Raw genomic sequence first — 9,615 nt, forward strand, 5'->3', positions numbered from 1 at the left:
GTGCCCTGCGTGTTCAGTTCAGGAGGCGCAGTCCCGCTCCACCCCGGCAGGGGCGCCCGTCCCTAGTTTCCTCTCAAGCTGTGCCGGGCGGTACTAACTAGGTGCATGTGAGGTGTCCGAAGGCTGCAGTGAGGAAGACGGTCCGGGCAGGGGCCCAGCCGACACCTCCAAGTGGCCACGCTCAAGGGCATGGTGAGTCGGGGCTTACCACGTGGGAGTGGAGACACCCTGTCCAGACTTCCTGCCTCTTTTGGGGAAGGGCGTCCCACCCTCGTCAGGCCCCTAGAAGAGAACACGGGCACAGCTGGGACTCTGCGGACTTTACTCAAACACCGGAGCCCCCTGCTACCACCCTCCCAATTTAGCCACTGCTGGGGGCCAGCGCCGAGATCACGTGGTTCAGAAACTTGACCAGTGAGGCGTGCATGTTGGGGCTGAAGTCTCCGGGGTAGTGCCGGGCGAGGGTCACCAGCAGGCAGTGGCACAGCAGCTGCAGATAGACAGAATGGTTCCCACACGGTGCACCACCCCTTGCCCGGTGAGAGCCCCCTCCCCCGGCGACGGGCGTCGGCCCCACCCACGAGCTCACCTTGAAAAAGACCGGGTCCACGCGCAGCTTGTGCGTGTGCAGCTCGCGCAGGTACGACAGGGTGCCCGGCAGGTCGTCCAGGTGGTTCACGGCCAGGCTCAGCGCGTCGGCCACCTTCTGGCCGTGGGCTCTGACCTGGGCGGAGCCGGGGCTCAAGTTTAGGTGGAGGAAATAGGTCTTGGAGGAAGGGAAGGCCACGAAGGTCCTGCGGGAGGAACGGAGAGTGAGGCGCGTCCTGATGGCGGGGTCTGGGGAGGAAGGGCTCCGGAATAGGACGGCGGGGGACGCATCCCCCGAGCGCGCTGAAGACAGGTGAGCCCTGAGGCGCCAGGACCCGTGCGCACCTCTCCAGGGCCTCCGTCGTGTAGATGCCGACGTTGGTCCCGAGCTTCCGCCACAACGCGAGCACTGCAGCGCGGTCCGCCGGCGCCAGCACCATCGTGGAGACCAGCCTGCCGCGCGTTCGGCGTCTCTGTGAAGCCTGGGCTTCGCCTGCGCCTCTCGGCCTGCTGTCCCCTTGGCCTCCGGGGGGCGCCGGGCCTCTGGTCGCAGAATCTGGCCGGGAGGGGTCTAGGAGCTCTCCACTGAGCGTCAGCTCTGACCTGGGGTCTTCCCAATCGCCCTGGACCCTGAAATCCCTATTTTTGGAAACTAATATTTAGTATGTGTCAATATTAGGTGGCCCTGAATTTTAGCATGGAGTTTGGCATTGAACCTCAGTCTGTTTTCTCATTTATGGTATATAAGGAAGGTAACAGTTTCTTCTTCCCAAGGTTGTTCCTGCTTCATAGCGGATGCCCTTTTCAGGACAATGAGCATTCAGAGTGGCTAGGATAGATCCTAAAAATAATAGCCAATACCTATAAAGCACTCATTCTGTGCCAGGCATCACTATACATCCTTTTTTAAAAATGCATTGAAATTCACATAAAATTTACTGTCTTAGCCATTTGAGGTGTACAATTCAGTGTCTTTAACTACATTCACACTATGTGTTACCATCACCACTAATTCCAGAACTTTCTCATCATCCCAAATAGAAATCTAATTGGCGCTAATGGTAAAGAATCCACCTGCCAATGCAGGAGACTTAAGAGACATGAGTGTTGGGAACACAAGGGTTCGATCGCTGGGTCAGGATGATCCCCTGAAGGAGGGCATGGCAACCCACTCCAGTATTCTTGCCAGGAGAATCCCATGGACAGAGGAGCCTGGAGGGCTGTGGTCCATAGGATCGCAAAGAGTTGGACACAACTGAAGCGACCTGGCACAGTACAGGATAGATCCCCCACATAATAGCTAATACCCATGTAGCACTCATTCTGTGCCAGGCATCACTATACATCCTTTAAAAAAAATGCATTGAAATTTGCATAACATAAAATTTACTGTCTTAGCCATTTTCAGGTGTACAATCCATCTAATTCCAGAACTTTTTCATCATCCCAAATAGAAACACTCTCCCCATCAGCAGTCAGTCCATAACCCCTGCCCTCCAGCCTCTGGACATCACCAGTCTGCTCTTGGCCTCTGTGAATTTGCCTATTCTGGACATTTCATGTGAATAGATTCATGCAGTATGTGGTCTTTTGTGTTTGTAGCATGTATTTACACTTCATTGCTTGTTATGGCTGGATAACTTACTCCATTGTCTGTTTAGACCACATTTTGTTTGTCCTCTCATCTCTCGATGGACATTTGGGTTGTTTCCACTTTTAGTCCAGGCTCTTATTTTGCCTAATAGTAAAATAAGGAAGACTGCCTCTTACAGAGAGCTCACATGCTAAAAGCAGGAAACCTGCCATCCATTTTCTGACGATGACTCTTGGGCCCAGGGAAGAAAAGACACTGCTCCCAGCTGAAAGCTTGGGGCTGGACCACTGCCAGGACTGGACACCTCAAGCCACAGGTGCTAGGGGCATTCTCCATGGGAAGAAAGCACCTCTGAGTGTAGGCACCCTGGCCTTGGCTCTTCTCTCCACAGCAGCGCCAGGGGGAGTCAGTGGGCCTCAGGGCAGTGCAGTGTATCCTAAGCTGGGTGCCCAAAATCAGGCCTTCAGACCCTCAATGGCCCGGTGGGTGTCCCGGGGGGGGGGGGCGGTGAACCAGGTGACAGAGGTGCCTCCAGGACCTGGCCTGGCTCTACAAGGGCACTACGCACCCCTAGCTTCCTCTAGGCACTTGGTGGGGAGGGAGGCACCCAGAGGGCCTCTGTGTTCTCCCCACCACCCAGCTCCGGGAGCAGCCCCGGGAGAGCTCCGAGTCCTGGCTGGAGGTCCGCCAACAAATTGATCATTTGCGCAAAAATCTCCGTGATGAACACGCAAGGCTCTGGGATGAATTCAGGGAAAGGCCAATGTACTCAGAAATCACTCCAGGCTGAGGGTGAGGGCTGCCCAGAGAATCCCAGGCAGTGGCCGTGGGACGGGCTCCACCCCCACCCCTCCGTCCCGTTTTCCCCTTCTCTCCCTCTGCCTGAGAGCTCCTTAGTCCGAGGCAATGAATGAGAACCACGCCCACCCCGGCCGGTTCGCGGACACAGAGACCCGAAGCTACAGACACTGCAGCCCACTCAGACTTTATTCAAAGATCAGGAGGTGAGAGTGCGCAGAGCGCAAGGGGGCTCCAGGCCAGGGTAGGGGTCGCCGAGGCTCCAGCTTAACGGTATTTGGAGGTCAGCACGGTGCTCACGCTGGCCAAGAACTTGTCCAGGGAGGCGTGGACCGCGGGGGTGAAATCATTGGGGAGGTGGGAGGCCAGGGTCACCAGCAGGGAGTGGCTCAGAAGCTGCCGAGAGAGGGGACGTCAGGGGGGCGGGGGCTGGGTGGGGGCGCCGCCGCATTCTCTGCCCCGCTAGCCCAGATCTGTCCCGGCCCGGCCCGCGAGCTCACCTTGAAGTTGACCGGGTCCACACGCAGCTTGTGAGCGTGCAGGTCACTCAGTTCAGACAGGGCACCGGGCAGGTCGTCCAGGTGGCCCACCGCTTTGGTCAGCGCGTTGGCCACCTTCGCGCCGTGGCCCTTGACCTGGGCGGAGCCGTGGCTCAGGTCGAAGTGGGGGAAGTAGGTCTTGGTGGTGGGGAAGCTCAGGAACATCCTGGGTGAAGAGGCGGGAAAGTCGGGCTTAGGCCGAGCGGCCCGGGACAAGGACGCGCCCGGCGTGCGGCCCGGTCCCCTCGGGGAAGGTGCGGTGCTCACCTCTCCAGGGCCTCTGCGCCATAATCTGCAGCGTGGCCGCCAACCTTGCCCCAGGCGGCCTTGACATTGCTTTTGTCGGCGGCAGACAGCACCATGGTGGGTTCTCTCTGAGTCTGGGTCTGGACCAGAAGAGTGCGGGGCTGTGAGTGCGCGAGCTTTTATGCTCCCGGCGCCAGGGGCACGCCCTCCCGCGCTGCGCTCATTGGCTGGCACGCGGCATGCGCGGCCGGACCTGGACCGCAGAGGGCGCGCGGCGCCCGACTTGCGCCCGGCCGGGCGATGGGTGCTTCCCTCACCCACCCACGGAGACCTGGACTCTGACCGGGGGTTATTGCTTCCACCGTCTGCTTCCCGCCCGCTGCGTCCACCTTCCCCGGAAGTGGTAGCCTCGCGCCAGGTGGCGGGGGCGGGATTGTGGAGCTGGGTGGATGCCCGCTCCTGCATCCTGTAAGAGTCCGTCAGCTGTCTTGAGAACGGAAGGGAGTAAGGCAGCCCGTGCTATCCACCCCGGACCTAGGCTTGGCACACTCTGGGCATTTTAAACTTGGGCAGTATCAGTGAATGAACGGGCGATTGAGTGCGCCTAGTCCATGCCAGAGGCAGCCAGTAACACACTTGGCTCACCGTTCACATGTAATCAGCGAATTCCTCCCCACCCCACTCCTACCCCCGTCCAAGCCTCCTGTTCCTCTTCAGCCTTGGCGCCCGATTCCTTTCTTTCCGCAGAGAGTTTTTGAGTGCAACTAAGTGGCAGTCTTGGAAGGAACAGATACTGAGAGCGGGTTACAGAATTTGCAAGGAGCTCTGGGTTCAAGTCTCTTCTCCCCAGGTGCTAAGGCAAGACTTGAGGAACGTTTCTCAGCCGAAGTCTTACATTCATAATATGGGAAGACCTCCAGCATAGATATAAGGAAAAGACAAATGACTTATGAGAACAATTGACAAAGGATTTTACTGGAAAATTAACATAAATATCGAAATAAGTGAGACAGAACTGAATGTATTGGCCAGAAAACAGGTAGAAGATACACAGATCAGTGAGAATAGCAAGTTGAAGGAAAACATGTGTAAGATAGAATGATATTTTTTGGGGGAAAAAAGGTACAGTTATAGACATAACTGCATCCCCTCAGCACAGAATAGAAGCCAGTGGGCTCAGTCCCAGACTTTGAAAATCAGCTGTTTCTGTGGGGGTTGGGGAGACAGGATGGAGGGACTCTCGCTCTTTTGAATAACATAAAAAAAGGTGCACGTGTGTGTGAAAATGTTGTTGTTTAGTCACTCAGTCATGCCCAACTCTTTTGTGACCCCATGAACTGTAGCCCGCCAGGGCCCTCTGTCCATGGGATTTTCCTGCAAGAATACTGAAGTGGGTTGCCATTTCCTCCTCCAGGGGATCTTCTCCACCCACGGATGGAACCTGGATCTCCTGCTTTGCAGGCAGATTTTTTTTTTTTTTTAAACCACTGAACCGCTGGGGAAGTCCCCTGGGAAAAAGTAGGTGGATTTTAATTTTTCATATATTTTCTACATTTAAATAAAAGTGAATGGGGCTGCGGGATAGTGGAAGAGTACGTGGTGAGAGGGGAAGTAACTCCCCAGCTGTTCAGAGGTCCTTGCCCCAAAAGAACGTGATCATCAGTGGCCCTGCCACCCTCCTCACCTATTATCCAACGCAGAGTTGCCCTGAAGACGAGGGTGGGGGGCTGGGCTGGAGGCGCTGATTGGGTCCTTAAGGGCTACAGGGTGGGTTGGGTGTTCGAGGTTCCAGAGTGGAGTCCAAGGGCCTTTCTGAAGGTTGCTCACAGGACCAAGGCAGAACTGCCAGGAGACCCCAGGAGCCCGGATGTGGGGAGGGGGCTTAGAGGCCAGGGAACGCAGGGCTAGGGGCACAGTGAGCTTCGCAGACTCCAGGGACAAGGGAGTGAGGAGCCTGCTGAAGACCGCAGCGAGCTCGAGGCCCCTCTTCTCACTGACTGCCCCTCCCCTCACTGACTGCCCCTCCCCCGCAACGCCGCAGAGAGTTCCTGTGACCCAGGACGGGTACCTGGGCCGCGATCCCTGTTCCGATCCCCCTTGTCTCTGATAGGGAGGAAGTGGAATCTCCTGGAGGTTGTCCTGCCCCTACTTTTGCACCAGGAAGAGCCTATTTGTGTGGTTTGCTTTTGTTTTCATCTAACTATGTTTAAGGGGGATCAGAAAAATTTCAAAACAGGGTGGCCATTTCAGCACTCCCCACCTCAGAGAGAACCCTTGGAAGTCTTCCCAGGAGGGGAACTTGGTTCAGCAGATTCTGGGACCCTCAGCCTTAGCTCCCCGCCCTCCTCCACCCTCCCACTCTTACAGACTGAGAACCACGCCCATCCCGGCCGGTTCGCGGACACAGAGACCCGAGGCTACAGACACTGCAGCCCACTCAGACTTTATTCAAAGATCAGGAGGTGAGAGTGCGCAGAGCGCAAGGGGGCTCCAGGCCAGGGTAGGGTCGCCGAGGCTCCAGCTTAACGGTATTTGGAGGTCAGCACGGTGCTCACGCTGGCCAAGAACTTGTCCAGGGAGGCGTGGACCGCGGGGGTGAAATCATTGGGGAGGTGGGAGGCCAGGGTCACCAGCAGGGAGTGGCTCAGAAGCTGCCGAGAGAGGGGACGTCAGGGGGGCGGGGGCTGGGTGGGGGCGCCGCCGCATTCTCTGCCCCGCTAGCCCAGATCTGTCCCGGCCCGGCCCGCGAGCTCACCTTGAAGTTGACCGGGTCCACACGCAGCTTGTGAGCGTGCAGGTCACTCAGTTCAGACAGGGCACCGGGCAGGTCGTCCAGGTGGCCCACCGCTTTGGTCAGCGCGTTGGCCACCTTCGCGCCGTGGCCCTTGACCTGGGCGGAGCCGTGGCTCAGGTCGAAGTGGGGGAAGTAGGTCTTGGTGGTGGGGAAGCTCAGGAACATCCTGGGTGAAGAGGCAGGAAAGTCGGGCTTAGGCCGAGCGGCCCGGGACAAGGACGCGCCCGGCGTGCGGCCCGGTCCCCTCGGGGCAGGTGCGGTGCTCACCTCTCCAGGGCCTCTGCGCCATAATCTGCAGCGTGGCCGCCAACCTTGCCCCAGGCGGCCTGGATATTGCTCTTGTCGGCGGCAGACAGCACCATGGTGGGTTCTCTCTGAGTCTGGGTCTGGACCAGAAGAGTGCGGGGCTGTGAGTGCGCGAGCTTTTATGCTCCCGGCGCCAGGGGCACGCCCTCCCGCGCTGCGCTCATTGGCTGGCGCGGGGCCAGGAGGTGCCGGCCTGGAAAGATGGGTCTGGAGAGTGTGTGGGGTGTCAGGGTCCCAAGGTGGCCCCTGCCCTGTCCCGCTTTGGCTGCAATCCAGCTATGTATGGTACCTTCTACCCTGGTTCTGTGGGTTGAACAGCTCACGCACTTTTCTGAGCCACCCAAACCCCCTGGAACCGAGTTTGTACCCACGCTGGGGTAGCATGGAGGTTTCCGTTTGCCAGTCTGGGAGAGGAACACAATCTTTTCCGAAGTGAATCAAGCTGCTTTCGCACTAAAGCGCAGGGACCTAGGGGGGTTCTGCCCAGTCTGGGTGAGGGGTTAGTGTCCAGCATCCCCCTTCAAACTTGGTCACTGACTGTCCAGCCCTGCACATACCTGAGACTGTCATCCAGGGAACCATCCTCCTTCAGAGTTTGGAGAGCTTGGAGGGTTGGGCTCTTGTCTTTGCAAAGGGTCTGGACTGATCGCTAAGATCTGTGCCCCAGTGCTGCCGAGGAGAGATTGACAGTGTGTGTGTCTGTCTATCTGTGTGTAAGATGGGGCACTATGGCCCAGGAGCTGCAGAGACTGAGTCAGAGTGCTGGAGCTGGGGTGGGGGTTGGGTAGACTCGGGCCTGCCAGACAACCAGCCTTCCTTAGGATTATTATTTCAAAAATCATTTCAAAGACCCAGTGAAGTTGGGGATTTTTTTGGTCGGGTGTATAAGGCTCAGATTGCTTAGGGACATGCATAGTGTCACACAGTGTGTCTATGTGGACTAGGAATGTGTCGACATACCCCACTCTCTGCCCCAGGAGATTCAGAGGAAGGGACTAATTCGGACGAGGGCCAGGGACTGAGACTGGAGTTGGAAGAAATGGGGGAGGAACAGAGGTGAGGTCCAGGGATCCCTGGACCACCAAGTCTGTTTGACCTCAGGCCGGAAACTTGGTTGAGGGTCTCTGGTGCCCGCTACTGTGTGTTAAAGAGGGGAAGATTGACACTTGCAGTTCCTGAGGGAACTAGCGATGGAGATGAATGAGAGTGAATGAGGACGTGCTTAGCCAACCGTCTGGCAGGCGCGATGCCGAAAGGGAGTACTCGATGGGCCCACCACATGACGCTGCCCCAGGAGGGCAACTGTCTCAGGGTGCCAGGCGCGTTCCAGACCCAGGACTGTCAGCCCTGGAAATGTCCTCATTCAGGCTGTGTTGAGTGCCAGAGGCCCTGCTCCTGGGCCCCTGGTTCCACTGTCAGCAAAGATTCGGTGTTGCGCCCTACGGTTCCTGGAGTCTCCCCTCAGGACCCGGAGGTTCTCCGACCGGCGACTTCGACGCCAGTCCGTCTGCTCCCCAAAGAACACACGTGCGCAGGTTCCAGCCTACTGAGGCCTGTTTATTGAATTTCGCAGACCTAGACCCGCGGGGCATGGAACTCAGCGGTACTTCTCCGTCAGCACCACGGCCACGCCCGTCAGGAACTTATCCCACGCCGCCTGCATCTCCACCGTGAACTCGCCCTGCAGGTGGGAGGCCAGCACCACCTGGAAACACTGGATCACCAGCTGCCGGAGAAGAGGCCGATGAGAAGGGCCCTGTCCTCGCCGGTGCCTCCCCGAACGCCTCCCCGCCCGCCTCGGCTGCGCCGCGAGCCCTGCTGCGCCCCGGGTGGCTCACTGGGAAGTTGGTGGGGTCCACGCGCAGCACTTGTGCGTGCAGGTCGGCAAGCGGGCTCAGGACTGCGCGCAGGTTGTCCATGTACTGCACGGCCACGCCCACCGCCTGGAGCATGCGTTGACCGTGGCTCAGCAGCTGCACCTCGTCTGGGTGGTCACCCAGATGTCTGAAGTAGACCTTGGTGCTAGGGTACACAGTGAAGAGCCTGCGGGAGCAGGGATGTGGGGAGGACGGTCCCTCCAGCGTCTGCGCTGCGCAGACCCCGGGAAAACCCGCTCAGACTCGCCACCAACCCGGGACTCAGGCCCAGTACCCTGGTCTCCTCCTCCTAGCGATTCTGGAGACCCCGCCCCAACCCACCTGCGCAGCAGCTCCGCCCCGAAGGGCGCCTCGTGTCCGGCGATCAGGTCCCAGACCTGTGCTATGTGGGCGCGCTCTTGGGCGCTGAGCATGACGCTGGCGTGGCGTGCTTTAGGGGCCGCGCCAGCCGCCCCGGCCTCCTTATAGCGGCCCCCCCGTGGCGCCCCGCCCGCCCTTATCTTCAGGAGCGCGGCGGGAACCTGGCGACCCAGGTCGCCAACCCAGGTTCTCCTTACGGCGGAGAAACTAAATCACGCCGTGTGTGGGTGCCTTTGCTGCAGACTTTAGATGGGTCTGCAATTATTCCCCTGAAGGCAAAGTTACTGCTCCGCCAGACAGAGCCAAAGGAGGGACAGGGAGAAAGCGCGTGGGGCAGGGAGCCCCCTTAATCCGAGGGGCCAGGAGGTTTCAAGGGTCCTCGCAGCGGTGAGCTGGGATGACAAACTCTGAGGGAAGTACTCTGAGTCCCGACGCGTACCCACCGCGCCGAGTGAAGCCACAGACTGGGTGACATGGGGTGGGACAGAGGTCCCAGTGCAGGTCTGACCCGAG

At 58.6% G+C, this 9,615-nt stretch overlaps 4 protein-coding genes across 4 annotated transcripts; all 4 read right to left on the reverse strand.

The window, feature by feature from the left end:
* Positions 1-303: 303 nt before the first annotated feature.
* On the reverse strand, positions 304-1,069 carry HBQ1 (hemoglobin subunit theta 1). The gene is made up of 3 exons (XM_006049958.4): positions 934-1,069; positions 590-794; positions 304-490 (listed from the first exon to the last, which is right to left on the reverse strand). Exons 1-3 carry the CDS (start codon positions 1,026-1,028, stop codon positions 362-364), a joined length of 429 nt encoding a protein of 142 aa, XP_006050020.1. The 5' UTR covers positions 1,029-1,069; the 3' UTR covers positions 304-361.
* Positions 1,070-3,151: 2,082 nt separating this feature from the next.
* Positions 3,152-3,939, reverse strand: HBA1 (hemoglobin subunit alpha 1). The gene is made up of 3 exons (XM_006049959.4): positions 3,787-3,939; positions 3,481-3,685; positions 3,152-3,376 (listed from the first exon to the last, which is right to left on the reverse strand). The coding sequence occupies exons 1-3, from the start codon at positions 3,879-3,881 to the stop codon at positions 3,248-3,250; spliced, it is 429 nt and encodes a 142-aa protein (XP_006050021.3). The 5' UTR covers positions 3,882-3,939; the 3' UTR covers positions 3,152-3,247.
* A 2,253-nt stretch (positions 3,940-6,192) lies between these two features.
* Positions 6,193-6,984, reverse strand: LOC102398760 (hemoglobin subunit alpha-2-like). The gene is made up of 3 exons (XM_006049960.4): positions 6,827-6,984; positions 6,521-6,725; positions 6,193-6,416 (listed from the first exon to the last, which is right to left on the reverse strand). The coding sequence occupies exons 1-3, from the start codon at positions 6,919-6,921 to the stop codon at positions 6,288-6,290; spliced, it is 429 nt and encodes a 142-aa protein (XP_006050022.3). The 5' UTR covers positions 6,922-6,984; the 3' UTR covers positions 6,193-6,287.
* A 1,415-nt stretch (positions 6,985-8,399) lies between these two features.
* HBM (hemoglobin subunit mu) lies at positions 8,400-9,359 on the reverse strand. The gene is made up of 3 exons (XM_006049961.3): positions 9,064-9,359; positions 8,704-8,908; positions 8,400-8,591 (listed from the first exon to the last, which is right to left on the reverse strand). The coding sequence occupies exons 1-3, from the start codon at positions 9,153-9,155 to the stop codon at positions 8,463-8,465; spliced, it is 426 nt and encodes a 141-aa protein (XP_006050023.1). The 5' UTR covers positions 9,156-9,359; the 3' UTR covers positions 8,400-8,462.
* Positions 9,360-9,615: the final 256 nt, after the last annotated feature.

The sequence above is a fragment of the Bubalus bubalis genome, chromosome 24, assembly GCF_019923935.1.
Source record: "Bubalus bubalis isolate 160015118507 breed Murrah chromosome 24, NDDB_SH_1, whole genome shotgun sequence".
Classification (NCBI taxonomy): Eukaryota; Metazoa; Chordata; class Mammalia; order Artiodactyla; family Bovidae; genus Bubalus; species Bubalus bubalis.